At 33.5% G+C, this 17,826-nt stretch overlaps 1 protein-coding gene across 1 annotated transcript in view; it reads right to left on the bottom strand.

Moving 5' to 3' along the window:
• LOC306859332 (inactive dipeptidyl peptidase 10-like) overlaps positions 1–17,048 on the bottom strand; it is a gene marked incomplete at both ends in the record, with an annotated part of 43,853 nt that extends 26,805 nt beyond the window's left edge. Inside the window, 3 exons of the mRNA XM_079400333.1 lie at positions 488–583; positions 1,805–1,922; positions 17,010–17,048. Of these exons, the coding sequence (XP_079256459.1) occupies positions 488–583; positions 1,805–1,922; positions 17,010–17,048 (253 nt within the window). The remainder of the gene's footprint in view (positions 1–487; positions 584–1,804; positions 1,923–17,009) is intronic.
• Between the last annotated feature and the right edge of the window lie 778 nt (positions 17,049–17,826).

The raw sequence follows: 17,826 nt of genomic DNA, 5'->3' as shown, positions 1-17,826 counted from the left end.
TATTACTTTATATAAACTTTACTTACAATAAGTCAAACTGCATATGAAAATGGGGCAGAAGTATGTATTTAAAGGCACCACATTCCTTACAATTTTACAACAAAAATGTCAAAAGAGAACCAACACAAACACAAACAATGGTGTTATGGGAAATATTAGCCCAAAAACATGCAGGGATGCACTTTAAACTTGAGGTAACATACCATTCAGGCACTTTAAGAATAATAGTGTCAATATATTAGAAATTGGGATGCAGTAACCCAAATCTTGCATGCTATATAATAAAAACTGAATGTGAATTGAAATGCAGCCTGAATGAATGCCATAAATCGAACATTTTAACCATTAGTAGAAAAACACATTGGTCTCCTGTTGCATTTCAAGACAACGATATGTTGCACTGCAGGAGCCCTAAATGTCCACGAGCATCAACTCAATGAACTTAAACCATTCTATTAAACACTGTTTGTACAATTTGGATTTTCACCATTGAGCCACGTCGCACATGGGTCATGAACTTTGAAATCCTCGCTCTCCACGTTCTCCAGAGTGAGATGAGACAGCAGCAGGAGGTGAGACTCGTCTGGAATACAAGCGGTCAGTTAATGACAACCACAACACCTGAGGAAAAATAGTGTCTGTAACAAGAATGTAAAGGATTATTTAACAAAATCTTGATGCTAATGATGCAATGCAGTAGGCTGTAAAAGCATTGCCTTAAAGCTTTTATGTATAATGCATTACAAAGGGTTATTAAAGGGTAGAATGCATTATAATTATTTATAATTTGCATTGTAGTACATTTTATCTTGTTGTAAATAATTATAACAGAATTTAAAATGCATAGTGCACAATGAATTGATAAGTGTTGTAAAATATTAACTGAGGTTACAATTATTCATGAGATTGTACAAAGTATTATAATGTGCTTTAATGTCATACTTTTAGAATATATTATACATTACCAAAATTAGTAATAAAAATAAACAAACTTAGCTAAATTGTGGAAAGTGTTTCCACAGGTTTTTTAAGATTGCACTCAGTATTTTCTTCCTTAATAAAATTGTTATTATATTTATTATATTTAAATGTAAACTATATATTGCATTTACAAATCAAGTTGGCAGCCAAGTGGTTTTATTTACTGAATATGAAAAAAAAAAACATAATTGTTTAATGTTCTGTTATGTTATCTAGAAGAGCTTCTATGTTGGACACTCACCAAGTGCCAAAAGCAGGTGAAACTTGTCTTTGGCCATTTTTACCCAACTCAAAATATAACAAAAACTCTTATATATCCCAACATAACAGCACAAACAAGTCTGCCTTTTCTCATCTTTCTCATCGCTCAAAAATGAATAAAATAATTACTTAATTTCAACATTTACTCTCCCTATCCAGTCTCCCCCAAACCGTACTGGGAAATATAAAGGCTCAGTCTACAAAAAAAAAAAAAATTGTGTAGGTATAGTTGGATTAAGCAAATGTCAGATTAATGCAAATGGATTAAGCAAAGTTATGTTATAGAAAGACAAATCATATTTGTTGCACAAACACATTTTAAAGCTAAACTGAGCAAGCAGCAAAACAAATCCATTTTGAGTGTTTCTTGCTTTGTTTCTGCTTGTCTTTTTGTATTTTTGTTGTCTTATATATGAGCTCTCTGGCGCTCCTCTATAATCTTCTGTTGTTTTCCCATTTCTCTTTCTTCACTTATTGCAGCTGCTCTCACATTTCTCTTTCTTTATCCTTGGTTTTATTTGATTCAATTTATAATCATTTACTCCTCCAATCTCCGTCTTACCAGGTGTGAGCAGAAAAATTGAGAGGGTGACCAGAGACATGACCCCCAAGATGACCACCATGGCGATCCCAATTCCCTTCCAATTCCGAGGAGGCCCTCCTGAGCTGCCGAGGTCCTGCTCAAAAATGAAAAGTAACTACGTTAACTTTTCCCCTCTCGTACACATAGTCTCTGTGCCGCTGAGGGAGAATGTATTAGTGCTGCCTCATTTGCACTGCCTCAGAGCAGGGATTTCATGTGAGACTTGTGTATCAGTGCAACAACCCTCCGGGGGAGAACGAAAGGACCTCACTCTGACAAAAATCTGTGTCATTTAAAGCGTTCCTTCATAAAAGCCAGCAAGAAAAGAATTTCTTGAGTGAAAAATGAGAAGCTAATTGAGTCTCATATTTCTGTCGTGTCTTAATTTCCACCGAATGGTGCCTCATTTCACCTATAACAGCTTTATGTACATGAAAGTCTGTGTGGGGGTTTCATTTTCCGCTATGCGGGGAGGCAAGATTGGTGTTTCAGGGCTTGGAAGCATGCAGAGATGTGTTCTCGACTGTTTTTCGAAGCTGAATCCACTGCAACAAAGCCGAACGGATAAGACGAGTGAGAGTTCTCTTACGAAACAGTATATTAGATGTGTTTTCAGGTCCCAGAATTCCTCTGTGACCACCAAGGCTGAAGGAGAACGCTATAGCGGTGTATCTGACGGGCAGGTTGGGACGGTTACAAGACCATCAGTCATAATCAGGAACAATAAACAGCCACTTCAAGGCTAGTGGAAAATCACTACTGGTGGCAGAGAGGGGGGACCATGGAGTAAGTGTTTACTCATTGACTGTCCATAAAACTTAGTCTTCATTATCTCTGTGTCTTATGTTTGTGGTTTCAAAGGGAGAAGCAAAGCCACTGCTTCTTACCTTCCTCAGGGATAAAGGTGAATGAGAGATATGGTAGAGGGGGTGGGATAAAGCTCATAACTTTACCAGCCAGCAGCCTGGCAAACTCCTTAACCTCAGCTGTCTCAGAACAAAAAGAGCACTGCGAGAGCTGACTGCCTGCCATATCTCACCTAAACACCTTCTGACTGGCTGATAGCTCTGTATACACTATTGCAGTAGGTCTAAAAACTGATGTTTATTTTACCTTTTATATCAAGTCCTGAATATTTTTTATATATATACCGTATAAAACCGAATTAGAGCTGCAAGAGAATTAATTATGTATTATCACACAACTGTTTTTACCTTGTAAAGCCAGATATATGAAATAATAGTTATATGTCTGGCTTTACAGTGCAATTTGATGCAGTTGTTATTTATATGGAATTATTTTTTTATTAGTTCTGATAGTTTGAATTGTAAATCAATAAGATCTTTATAATGCATATGCATACCAGTTGTCACTCTGTATCTCTATCAATAATATGTCTTAGTAGAGTTGATATTTAAATTGTCATGATTGAAGTCTGTAAACACATATAATGGAATGCAATACAGTGATGATTGAGTAACTTTCCTGACTAACTAACCTTCCTATCACTTGATACATTTTAAAATGATTTAAATTATACTATTTATATTGTACTAATTCTATAATTAGTTGCTAAAACTATCAATTAGACAATCAAATGCATTTAGTAGACTGAGGTTTTTCATCAAATTTTGATCATGTTGATAATTTAGGGGCCTTAGAAATTTGTGTAGCAAATATGATACAATAGGCTGTAGGGTACAATAATTTTACAAAATTAGTAAAGTATAGTAAGTGAAACAACAAACATTATTCCATTTTACACATTTAAAACTTTAATATGCTATAACCTCATCACTTTTCATGTTTAAAGTGCCCCTATTATTTTATTTTTTTAAGGTTGCTAATATTGTTTTATGAGTCTCCTAAAATAGGGTTACATGCATCCAAGGTCAAAAAACAGTTTAGTTTTCTCAAAAATGATTCCTAAACGACTCGTGTGAAGCAGTTCGAAGAATCAGTCTCTCTAAACCCCTCCTTTCCGTGAGCACTCGCTGCTGTGATTGGTCAGATGGCGCAGTCCTTTGTGATTGGTCTACCGAGTACAGTGCCAATGATAGCCCATGGGTGGACATTATGCAAATGTGTTACTTTGTGACGTACAGCCGTACCAGAATAAGATTTGATAACGACTGGTTTAGGCGATTGAGAGTCGACTCTTTTTTTTTTAATAGACAATAACTTTATATATCGTGCACATATAAAGTTTATGTTCACATACTGCTACATGACACACTGCATGAAAGGTAATATTCGAAAAGGCATAATAGGGGCACTTTAATACTTATGGTTCATTAATGGCACTGGAAAGTGAAAGTCAAGTTGAGTGCATTGCATTGTGGGATGCAGTATTCAGTGCAGTGTACTCTCTATATTGACATTTTTGGTAACAAAGAGTAAGTCGTCTATGGCTGAATTCGGAAAAGCAGACTAGCATGTTACTCTTACTATTTCAGTCATATCTTTTTATATGGTAGAAATGAGATTATGCTAGTATGCTCTTCCAAATTCATACCATTTCACAAACTTATTTAGTTTAGTAGGCAGTTTTTAGTGCACACTGTGCAGTATAAGCAGCACACTAGTATTGTAGTATGTTTGGAAAACCTGTTTGGTAACAATTATTACAGGCACAAATATAGCTTTCAAACTTCAGAATTAAAGTGCTGACAATCATTAATATTTTCAAACATATACAAAAGGAAATGAGCAGGTCTGTTTCTGTAGCCTAAATTCACAGCTTCAGAAAGTCTAATTAGAGGCTCTGAGTTCTAGGATGCCGTTCATTGTTGTGAAACAAAAAAATAATTTCAAAAGCTTCAGAGGTTGCCAGCATGGATTCTTGCCAGAGGCTCATTATTAATAGATCTTACTGGCTGCTCAACACAATTAAAACAGCTGCTGATAGTGTCTGATAAAACTATCTGCACTTGTGCAGCAGGATAAAATAAAATAAAAAAAGAACAAAATTGGCCTCTTTTCAGATTCCACAAATCTATAATACTTGCACTTCAGAAAGTCATTCCCTTACATCAAGGAGATCCACAATCAGCTCAAGGCTGAACTTACTCATTATGTGAACCAATAATGATCTCAGATCAGGGTAAAACACTGAAAAAAATAAATACATGTCTTGTTTTCCAATAAAAATGCACCGTTCAAAACTTTGGAGTTATTGAGCTTTTTTATTTTTTTATTTTAAAGAAATGTATTCTTTTATTCAACAAAGACGCATTTGATAAAGAGTGATTGCAAAAAACCATCTTGAATTAAGCCTATTTTTCTTAACTGGAAAATTGTTTTACTTGTATTAAATATAAATGTGCCATCATTTAGTGAGGTCTAACACAATTTGCACAGTTGGGTAAAAAAAAAATTAACTGGAAAGCTCGACAAAATACTGATTAAGCTGATGTTGATTTTGCTTTATAAGCTGGTGACCCACTCACACTCCCCTATAAAGTTATGGTGGCAGCCACAACAACACAATTAATGTAATTTGTTCACACTGTTGAGTACAAGACTGACACTGTTTTCATTTCAAAGGTGTCTCTCTAATTACGGCTGAGAGCCCAGTACTTTCTGTGTTAAAGCTTCATCAGCTCGGTTCCCGCAGGTTCCCTGAGCTCTGAAATTATACTACACACCCAATTAGTACGACTGTTTTGGGAAACAGGGGAGAACCCTGCATTACAGATGAGAGAGTACCATCAGACTTGTATGTTAATGCGTGTTATATTGGGAGAGAATTCCTAATTTTAATATAATTTAATTTTATGGCACTGCCTTTTTTGGATAATCAAGAGAATGAAATACTGTGATGCTGCTGATGCAGGAGGACTATTTTAACCATGTCCTTACTACCTTTCTGGGCCTTAAACGTGGCAGTTGGTTGCTGTCTATACGGGGTCAGAAAGCTCTCGGATTTCATCCAGAATATCTTAATTTGTGCTCCAAAGATGAATGAAGGTCTTACGAGTTTGGAACGACATGAGGGTGAGTAATTAATGAGTCATTCTCTATATTATAGGCAATGGTCTTTAAAACCCCATATTCCAGATCAAGAGTTTTATGATTCTGAGAGCCATTGTGAAAAGAGAGGTGACAAATAGAGCCATGGAGAAAAAGTGACAGAGGCCGGCCTTCAAAAAACCTGGCACTGGTGTCAAAGTGACACATTTTCGGCCGGGCAGAGTCCCAAGCAGACAGATTTCTCATTGTATTCCACTCAAGCGCTCAGTTCACAGAGCAGCGCCTCTACAAAGCTGTCAGTCACATATTGCAACTCCTGCAATGCAGAAAGCAAGGCTTTCGAGTGGGCGACAATCTCATCAGAGATGCTCCCGTGCTATAGGAGGGAAAGAAACATGTCTAGAGGTTCGATAATGTACATCACATTAGAAAAATCTTAATGTACCAAACACCTCGGAACTAGCAGAGGAGATCGATACCAAGGGTAGTGAGGAGAACTCCAGCGGGAAATAATTAACATGAGAGCAGGGAGCTAATGTGAGCGTTCTGAGAGCAGTGTTGTCATGTGTGAAGATTTTCCAAGTAGAAACAAAAAAACCTGGGTAGAAGGGTGACCTGTTTGGGATTACAAGAGGGCTTAACCGGGCCTGAAACAGATAGGTTTATCAATGGGAGTTGGTGACATCGATATAGTCAATATCAGCAAAATGAGATACAAACAAAACTGATGAAATGAAAACTGATTTCACATATATCAACTTTACGTACGTTTTTTTGTACCTTGAAAATTGAGTGTCAAATGGCCGGTGTTTTTGAAGTCCAACTGCATCTGTTCCTAAATAAATTATGATTTAAAAAGAAATGCATGTGAAAAATTTTTTATTAATGTCACAAGAACATTATTAACTATTCATTTCTTATTTTAACAGGTTGCCATTTCCCATGATCTGGATTCCATGAGAACTATTTTACAAGGTGCTGATTGAAGTCCTATAATGCGATTTGAGCAATGACTAAAAGCTATTAGCCAATTCGGCAAATGCAAAATAGTTACATACTGCCATGAGATTGTGGAATGCTCAGAATGAACTGTAAAAAAACTAATAATTTCAAATACCTAATCAAAACTGCTTTTGAATGTAACTGTTTTTGATCCTTATGTCAATCGGTCAAAGGTACAAACTTAGCAACAATCTTATATGAACGCTAAAATTTGAAGTAAACACATATATCTCACTGATGTCTGAGTGTCTTACTTTACTGATGTTTGCCATTCCAGCTGGAAAACATTAAATCAAGCAACAGTGCAATTTTTCACTCTGCTTTCGAGGGATTCTGGCCGCTTCCATGGGGACAGAGTAATTCATAAATGAGACTCATGGGAACCTCTGAACTACAGTGTTTGCCCATGATGAAAAATCACTTTGAGCCAAATCACAGAGCTAATAACATGCATCTGAGCTTTGCATAATTCTGGAACATATGGCGGAGTCCTGTTAAGCAAACTTGAAGGCAGTCTTTCAAAACCCAGAGGGCAAACAAATGACCTGCAATCCAATAAATATCAGCAACAACTGGAAAATGGATGCATGTGAAATGAATATTGACAAATTCATTACATTGAAGCCACGCCATGTCTAATTGTGATGACTGATGCTGACTGAATAGATGGAGCCATAGCCGATATCCATAAAATGTGCCCCCAAATGTCTTAAACTGTCAATGTGTTAGCTATTGATAAATGAGGAGGCTGGAGCATTAAATTGTTGAATGTCTTTAAAATAGTTAGACAGACACCATACTGAATGACACATACTTAATGATAGCAAGCATTGAACACAGATGGTTGGTTTTGCTGTACAAAGCTGTTTCAATTAGAATATATCTCCAGGGGGAAAGGATAAAATGTCCATTCACTTTACTGACAGCAACTCTTTCTTCTTCTTTGGAAGATTTTTTCAAACAACCCACATTAAGACAGACATAATTTAATCAACTCCAGCACCACACTGACTGCTGCCAGGAAACAACTGCTGTTGTTATGCCTAACATCTCTCTCACACACACACACACAATTCAAAAACCACCTATACCAGAAATTACAGAAAAGAAAACAGCAGCACAGATTTGAACAGTTGTAGCCTATTGTGGAGCTTCTATAGACCTTATGTTGCTTCGACCCATTTTCAACGCTCCGTTCATTGTCTTCTTTCTTCCGTTTGCATTTCCAAACTGAAGGTATGTCTTACGAATTTGTTATGGCATCCTGATCGAACATCACAATGTACCTTAACCTTTGTTAACCCTACAATAAGCAAATCCACTTCACCAGCTAATTACTCTTTCAGAGACAGAGCTACTGCAAAAACGGAAGTTCAAAGACAAAATTGAAGATGGCTGCGCAATTGTTTTTTGCATAAGGTCTTACAATATCCTGATAGGCTACATTCACCTGCGTGGAGAAAGTGAACAGCTGATAGCTTAAAATAAACCGGAATCTGTATCCCAGGAGCACCAGAAACTTAATTATACAAGACGTTTCTCGGACGGAGCTTTCACACGCAATTGACATTTTTTTACATTTGTCACATTTGTTAGTGTGCACTTTCTCATGCATGCACGAACATGTCTGATGTTTGCGTGAAGTTCTTACATTTTGTAAAGATGAAGTGCCCTAAACAAATTTCTGCACTACTACTGCTACCAAACGGAAAATAACAATAAATGGCTGTTTTCAAAGAAGCTTAATTAGGCTACATTGACTGGCCAGTGTTAATGATAACGAAAACTAAACTAATACCTAATATTAGAAATGCAATATAGCCTAACTGGAAAAACCTAAACTAAAACAATTCTCCTATGAATCCCAAAATTTTTTAACTATAATTTAGTTTTTAGTTAGAGAGAGAGATTGTAGCCAATTATAGTTTTCGACAACACTGAAACTAAAACTTAAAAGATCAATAATCTTATTGACAGATAGTCCCAATTAAACGTAAATAATTATAATAAAAGTCATAAAGTGAAAACTGAAAAGGATAATGGAAATAAATAAACAAATAAATACAATACTACAAAATTCAAAACACCAACAATCCTGCTGATAAACAGTCCTAATTAAAGGTTAATAATAATAGTTATAATAATAAAGTAACAGTCATACATTGCAATCTAAACAAAGTTAAAAGGCCAAAATAAAACTAAAAAAATATATATATATAATAGCCCTAGACAGATAAAAAATAAATAACAGTCATACAATGAAAATTACATTCCTAGAACAATTAAATATAAATAAACAAACAAACAAACATGCATATGTAACTTCAAAATTCAAATCTCAACCCTGCAGACAAACAGTGTTGTGGGGAATCAACTAAAGTTGTCTTAGCCTTGAAAAGGAGAAAGGATTTTTTCAAAAAATGACACGCTTCACCTTTAACAGCATTAAAAAAAGATCAAACTGAAACATTCTGTCTCTAACAGTGTACTAACCAACAAAACAGACCAGCTGTATAGTCATAATGACCTTCTCTTGATGTGAGTTCAACACATTGGTGCCAGACACATGGTGAACTCCATATGCTCAGCTTCCGTGACATTATCCAACCCGAAAACACTATTCCAGGACAGCCTACAAACCGTAACCCCCCTGTGTGCAGCTTCGTGACACCAGCAAATGTAGCGTAACACAATTTCTCCTCTAAATTACATTCTTTAAATATTGAATTCTATCATAATTTCACATTTTTAATCCCTGCTGTTGATATCGAGTTGCACTGTGTTGCTATGGCACTCTTTTATACTGCTCCCACAGAAGCTGTCACTGGCCGGATGGGAAGGATGTGATAACACGAGGAGATGGAGAAAAGGCACCTACGGACCTTTCATTATCCATCCACAGAGCAGCTCTGGTCCAGAGTCATGACAGTATCGGCAGTGCCGCCTCTGTGTGCTCCTGTAGATCCCGTCAGAAAGTCTTACCGCCCTCTTTCACTTTTCAAACAGCCCACAGGTCCTCAGCTTCACAAAGGACCCTGTGGAAGGAGCACGACAGCCCCCGCAAACCCTCATTCCCTCATTCTAGCTACAGACAGGAAAACATCTCAGAGTTGGTGTTCAGCATGCCACCGACTGAATCATACATGTCATATATGACTCTGAGTAAACAAGGATGACACATGTATGAGATAATGTGACTTGAAGTCTCTGAAACAGCTGTGTCAGATTTACACGTGATGAAATGAAAAACATGATGAAATACACCAACGATATTACACAACGATAAAAATCAATTCTGCTGATTTGCTGCTTAATTATTAGCAATTATTATTGGTGCTCAATTATTAATGCTAGTTCTTATTATGATCAATATTGAAAACATTCTTACTGTGACTTTTAATCAATTGAATATGTCCTTGTTCAGTAAAAGTATTCATTTTGTTTTCTTTTTTTATCCCAAACATTTGAATGGCAGTGTATCATGGTTTCTGCATTCCATGTAAATTATACTTTCTAATATACATTTTATATTTTTTAATTCTACTATTTTTTTAGGAGTGAAAGGGCTTGATTTTATACATTGATTGGATGGCAAAAAGTGGGCTTCACCTTATCAGTTCAGAGCCAGAGCAAATGCAAATTTGCTAAAATAATAGCCTAACTAAACATTATCCATATTTAAAGTCTCTGCATATTAAGCTGAAAACTCATGAAAGAAATCTCATGATAATGAGAATTTTAACATTGAAAACAAAATGACACACTTCACCTTTAAGTAAATGTAATTCATTTTACCCAGTGATTGCTTATATAATGACACTATAATTATATAATAACACTATAATGTAGAGTGTGACCCAGTCCTCATTAGACAATTAAATGATTTAGAGAAGTCATCCCTGAATACAAGCAAGCGTTGTACTGTGTGACAGGGTTCTACATTTGGCCTTTACTGTGGTAATGGGAAGAAGCTAATTCCCACAATTCATTTAGAAAGATGTCACTGCATGCAAATTGTCTGACTAATCACTGCAATTTAAACACCAACCGCTGAATACAAATATAAATGGGCTTGAGATGTTTTCTAATAAATTCGCATTTGCAAATTTGTTGATGGACTTCCAAGAGTGGACTGGTATTGTATATCAATGTGTTCTTAGGAGTGTTTATATATATATATATATATATATATATATATATATATATATACATACAGTATATATATGCATGTGTGTGTGTATGTGTGCGTGTCTATATATATATATATATATATATATATATATATATATATATATATATATATATATATATATATATAGTATAATATATATTATATTATATATACAGTATTATATATATACAGTATATATATATATATATATATATATATATATATATATATATATATATATATATATATATACTGTATATATATAAACACTCCTAAGAACACATTGTATTGCAATACCAGTCAATACCATGTCTGTATATATATATATATATATATATATATAAACATAGATCATAGAACATATAGATTTAGTGGCAATGTTGTTGTGTTGCCACTGAGGAAAATTTATTTAATTTGCTGATGAATAATTGCATCTTATATAACATCTGTTCCTTCTCAAGTCAGAAAAACGCACAGATATAGCATAGCAAATATCAAAAATAATAACAATAAAAATACTAATACTAACAATTAATAGTTTAGTATTATAACTACTAATAAGACAAATTATAAATAATAAAATAATGATTTTATTATATATAATAATGAAAATAATTTTATAATAATAATAATAATAATAATATATAATAAAAATAAACAATATAACAATTTAAAGACCAGTTCTGCATAATAATTAAGTAATCTATATCATATAAGATATTAAAAATAAAATAAAATGAAAATTAAACAATATCGGACAATCCTACATGCATCTGCATTGAATGAGAAAGAAAAAAAGCTAAAGCTTTGATGAATATAAAGTGCTGCCATCAGCATAACATAGAATGTTTGGGGATGAATCATTTACAGCTGTCAGGCAATACTGTCTATGAAAAATGACTCACATTTAATTGGCATCTGGATTTATTACAATGAGCAGACACTAAGCCTTACTCACAAAGATATTAGACATAGAATGCTTTATTAAGGATCTTTCACGTAAACAGAAAGCCCACTCAATCACGATCAGTCTACGAGTAACTGTCAGGACGTGCTCAGAGTATCTGCCTAAAGCGGATAGCACAAAGTCAGCTGGAATCATGGTTTTCCTCTCACGGTAATGAGATGCATTGGTTTTACTGAGGTGATATGAAATAATACCATCAGAAACAAATCTGCATTTTGAATAAATAACATCTAACTGGAGGTGTTTGCAGTCATATTCTTTCACAGATATACTCTCCCTCTGAGCAAACTTGTCAATCACACCTTTAGGAAAACTTCCAAGGCCTCGTTCAGAAAAAAAAAAAAGCTCACTTAAAAAATTAGCCAATCAAAACTAACCAATCTCCAGCCAACTCCAGCCATTTGATCCAAACCCTATACTGAACAGTGAACGCGTGCTGTGAAACAGCTCCTCGTGAATAGAGCCATAACAAAGGAAAGGCTATAAAGGGTGTTATGCAGCTCAAATCGATGACACAAAGTACAGTTACATAATTAATGAACTTCCTGCACGGCTTTGTTCACGTTAACATTTGTGCAGGTGACAAAGTGGTCGCTGTCTCAGGAGACCTTCTACCCGTCCATAATCTGAGAGGAAAAGAAACGGTTCTAAATATCATTTCCTCACATGTATCTCTGACGAATAACACTTTCCAAATGGCTCAATGGATTTCTGCTCAGATAACATTTTAATATTATTTGACAGATTAGAATTTTACATTTTTTGGACCTCATGCAAAAGAGTAGTTGGCTGCAGGATATGTGGTTGCCAAAGTGTTCTGAGCGCTTTTTAACAACATGCTATCTTCATTTCACATTAAATGATATATATGATACGATATGATATATGAAGATATTTTACACTATATTTATTTTCACTAATACATATTTTATACATTATATTTTTATATTATATATTATGTTATCCTTTGCTTTATATTGTAGTTTATATTGTATGTTTAGATTTATATATATTATATTTATATTATTTTTGTATTATTTTACACTACATATTATATTATATAATAATTTTGTAATATTTATTTTGTGTTCATATTTTATTTAGATTTTTTTATTTTATGTATTATTTTATTTTATATTGTATACCATCATATGTTGTATTATCTTATCTTATATTACATTTTGTTTTATGTTATTTTAAATATTATATTGTAATAATTATATTATAATTTTTATATTGTAAATTTATATTATAATTATATTGTTTTACACTATATTGTATTTTATTATATTAAAATGTTTATTTTTTATTAATATTTATTTTTCTTTTCTTTTATTTGATGTATTATTTTATTTTATATTGTTTACCATTTATTATATTATATTATATTATATTTTGTTTACATTTAGTTATTTTATTTTATTGTATATCACTTTACACATCATATTATATTATTTTGCACTATATTTTATATTATTGTATATTTCACTTTTTTATTAATATTTATTTATTTTATGTATTATTTTATATTGTTTACCATCATATATTGTATTATCTTATCTTATATTACATTTTGTTTTATATTATTTTATATATTATATTGTAATAATTATATTATAATTTTTATATTATACATTTATATTATAATTATATTATATTTTACACTATATTGTATTTTATATTATTAAAAGTTTTATTTTTTATTAATATTTATTTTTATTTATTTTATGTATCATTTTATTTTATATTATTTACCAATAATTATCTTATATTTTGTAGATTATTTAATATATTTTACTATATATTATAATATTATATGCAGCGCAATTACAAATATGAAGAAAAAGTTTTGAAAATATGAACAAAACTGCACACACATTATCAATATTTTTGTCTATGGCATAACACAATAATGTAATTACTAAATTACATTATTGTAATTTATTGCAAATATCTTAAATATCGTTATTTAATATTCCTCCTAAAGCAAAATGTAGTCTTCCTTCTGCCAGAAGGTTCAGTTCAATGCACTGAATGAGACAGAGTTTTTCTTGCTGAGGTAAGCATAAATTGCTCTGACATGAGCAGAGTAAATTCAAACCTTCCCATCGTGATAAAATAATTTCCTGTCACTCAACATTTAGATGATGAACCATCATTTTAAAGGCGCACTCAGGGTCATTTTTTCCTCATTAGAAATGTTTTACAATACACATGTTTTGTAAATATGTTTGAAAGCATATCACCGACCTATAAAACTTGTATTTCAAATCATGCAAAGTTGAGATGTCTAGCAAAATATTGTTCATTTTATTACAGTAATCGCCCTGTTATTGATCACTTGAACCTGTGAAATAAATTATTCGTGGCTAAGAACATCATTAAGTGAAAACACTAAGGAAATGAAAAACAAAATATTGAAAATGTATCTTTAATTGAATACAGTGTGTAATGTTCAATAATGTCTGCACACTAATTGCACATTGAATTTCATCAGTGCAGCAGTAATGTAAAAAACAAATTACAGGAATGGTGCAGAACATTAGTTTTCAGGTGTGAAGGGGGAAATAATGCAAAAGACACTAATTACTCTGGGTGTTTCTTATCTGCTAGAAACAGAGCTGTATTCACAGTGCCACTCATTCCATTAAGACAATAATGACTAGATGAATAGAATTTGCACACTGAAATTTTCTATAATATCTTATATCTTGTGTTTGGCATCATATATTGATATTCATACCGCTGTGCACCTACTTAACTCTTGTTGCTTTTTCTACTGCTTTTTCATTCGCAAAGACAAACGCAGAATCAACAATAACATTTTGTCACGGTGGCATTTCTGACATGTCAGCACTTCTCTGTCCGTTTATCGCCATCGCTATACGCATGCAGGTTGCTCAGAATACATGCAAATGAGCTAGAGATTACAAAGAGAGGGAGTGATTTGATTATGTTTCAGTTAAAGATGCATCATATGAGTCATCTGCAACCATAGGAGAAACGCTGCTCCTTCACACTCCCTTACACTCTAACAACCTTCTAGAATCGGCTCTTACATAAACATTTCAGAAATAAGTGCCATTCGCTAGGTGATCATGCTTATCAGTGAAGCATGAATTACTGTGCAAAAACTGACCAGGAGCAATGGTATTCTAGAGACTGTGTTTCTGGCAAGGAGTACATACGAGAGTAATCTGTATTTGAAAGAGACGTGAAAATCATATTTATATGGGAAAAATGTATCAAAAACACAGGAACACTTATATTTCACCCCAAATTCAAAGGAAACTTAAGAAAATATAACCTGTTTTAGGACCCTTTTGCATTGTTGATGTTATTTTCACAACAATAAAGCACCATTGTCATTACCATAGTGCAAAAATAATACTATTTTATTTAAAATATGTTTATATCAACTTTATTGTGCATTTAAGAACAATTTGTTATGCTGCTGTTATCCTATTATTTCAATTTATTATGCTTATCGTGTAGCAAATAGTACTTTTATTGCACTTTGTTATTCTTCCTGTTATTTACCCATAGAGGCTAATAAATCTGAAGTCTCACACATTCATAATAAAATGATTATTGCTATGCTGAAATATATGGATATCATGGAAATATTTGTCACACTAACTTTAATTTATCAATTAAATTTGTATTACAGTAATATTTTAGCCTTAATTTAGCTTAATTATGGAATGCAAACAATGCCACAACTCACAAACACTCTTAAGCCCCGTTCACACCAAGAACGATAACGATAACGATATTAGCGTCCACACCAGCAAACAATATCGTCTGTATATTCTAAGCGCACGTGCGTCTGCCCCTTTAAATCCTCAAGTTACAGCAGGATGGATTCTGATTGGCTGTCAGTGTTTTTATCGTTCTGGAAGTGATTCCAACAATATCGTTTCTTTGTGCCTTTATCGTTATAGTTGTGGTGTGGATGCTGCTATTCTTTAATACTGAGAACGATTTTTATAACTGTATCTTTATCGTTATCGTGCTTGGTGTGAACAGGCCGTCACATGACAACAAAAAGGCTTCTTTTATGTTGGTTTGCTAACGCGTCGATATGGCAGACTAATTTTTTATTTGTAAAAGATAAAGTAAATTTTTTTTTTTAATTCTTCACTTCTAATTTTTCAATAAATATATATTTTAATATTTAATAAAAATTTACATTTAGCCAACCTACCATTCATTTTTTAAAAGCTTTTTAATAAGGCTTTATATATATATATATATATATATATAGGTTATAGCCTATAACAACCTGTGAACAGTTACAACCTCTAGATTTTTTATTGTTTTAACACCAACAAATAATGCTAAAAATGACTTTTAAATTTAAGTGTTATTGATACTCGAGTCATTTTGTATTTTGAATAATATAAAGATCCGGACAGTGTTCGGCACGTCATTGACTCTTATGCAGATATTTTTGTAGGATGGATAGAGAGTTTCTCGCAGATTATCGCGGCTTTTCCAATTTTAAAACATGAGATACACGTCCAGAGCTCGTGCCATCTTCATAGTGAATTCACATCACTTCAAGGCAGCTGTCAGGTTCAATTGCGCGACTGAACAACACAAATATCGAACTCAGATATCAAAACCGTAAAGAAGAAGTTAAAAACGACAAGCTTATATTAATCTTTTTGGAAAATCCCTCCTTCATTAATCAGTGAGTCACTGGAAAGCACTGCAGTAGTAACTGGTGTAACGGAGCGAAGCAGATGGAGGGATACGGACAGCTCCTCTGAAAGTATGAATGAAAACCGATGCGAAGCAACACCTGTGCTGAAAAAGCACGTGTTTAAATGTACTTTGACGGGTACATGAGTTGAAACAAGCTTAGATACATTTCAGAAACAGGATATGAAAGAGAATAGTGGTCGCGTGCACGGATTTGTATTCTCTCGCACGTGCACGCGCTCCTTTGCTGCGGATCTAGTTCACACAGATGTCTGTAAAATACAGCATCAAAAACGTTTTATCGTCAGTCCGCATTTAGTCTTTGCTCATGCAAAACATAAAACATGCCGTTTAGCATCGTTTACCAGCTCCGTTGTCATGTTCTGCTGTGTGGTGGCAATCATGTTTGCAGGATTCAGCACCGATTCAGCTCCTCTTCCAGCACTTCAAAGCCTTGTTTGAGTTCGTGCTGCAAGTTGCTCTACACAAACCCACTGGCGGATCCCTTTAATAGGATGGTGTAAAGTTGGCCATCCCTCTCCCTCTCTCTCTCTCTTCTCCCACAGTTACAGTGTCAGAGCCTATTGACCAACTGGATATTAATCAAGACAACACGCCGCTTCTGGCTTCTGCCCCTTGTTTCTAATTTGTCTGAAGCATCAGTCACACTGTACATGCTTGATTAACAGTGAGCTGAGATAGATAGATAGATAGATAGATAGATAGATAGATAGATAGATAGATAGATAGATAGATAGATAGATAGATAGATAGATAGATAGATAGATAGATAGGAAATACTAATTAAGTAATTAATTTACCTAATTAATTTATGTCTGGCCCACTTAAATTACCAGCATAAAAAGCAGCCATAGGACAAGGTTCCTGAAGATGCCCCCTAATCATCCTCATGCGAGGGACCCTTATCCTAAAATTGAAAAGGCATTGTGTATATAAAGACCCACTTTATACTGTGAAAATTACTATAGCCTATAGGTAAAATTTTATTTGGAATATGTTTATTTTCATTTACATTACAGTATTACATTTTTATTTTCTAAAACACAAAGGCTACTGTTAGAAACATTGTTTATATAGATATAACAATAAATATTTATTTATTTTAAAAAACAAATGACTTATTTTAATTTTTTTGTTTATTTTAGTCAAATTAATTTATTT

This window comes from Barbus barbus (genome assembly GCF_936440315.1).
Source record: "Barbus barbus genome assembly, chromosome: 40".
Classification (NCBI taxonomy): Eukaryota; Metazoa; Chordata; class Actinopteri; order Cypriniformes; family Cyprinidae; genus Barbus; species Barbus barbus.
Note: the sequence above shows the minus strand (reverse complement) of the source record. Positions and strands in the feature narration are given on the sequence as shown.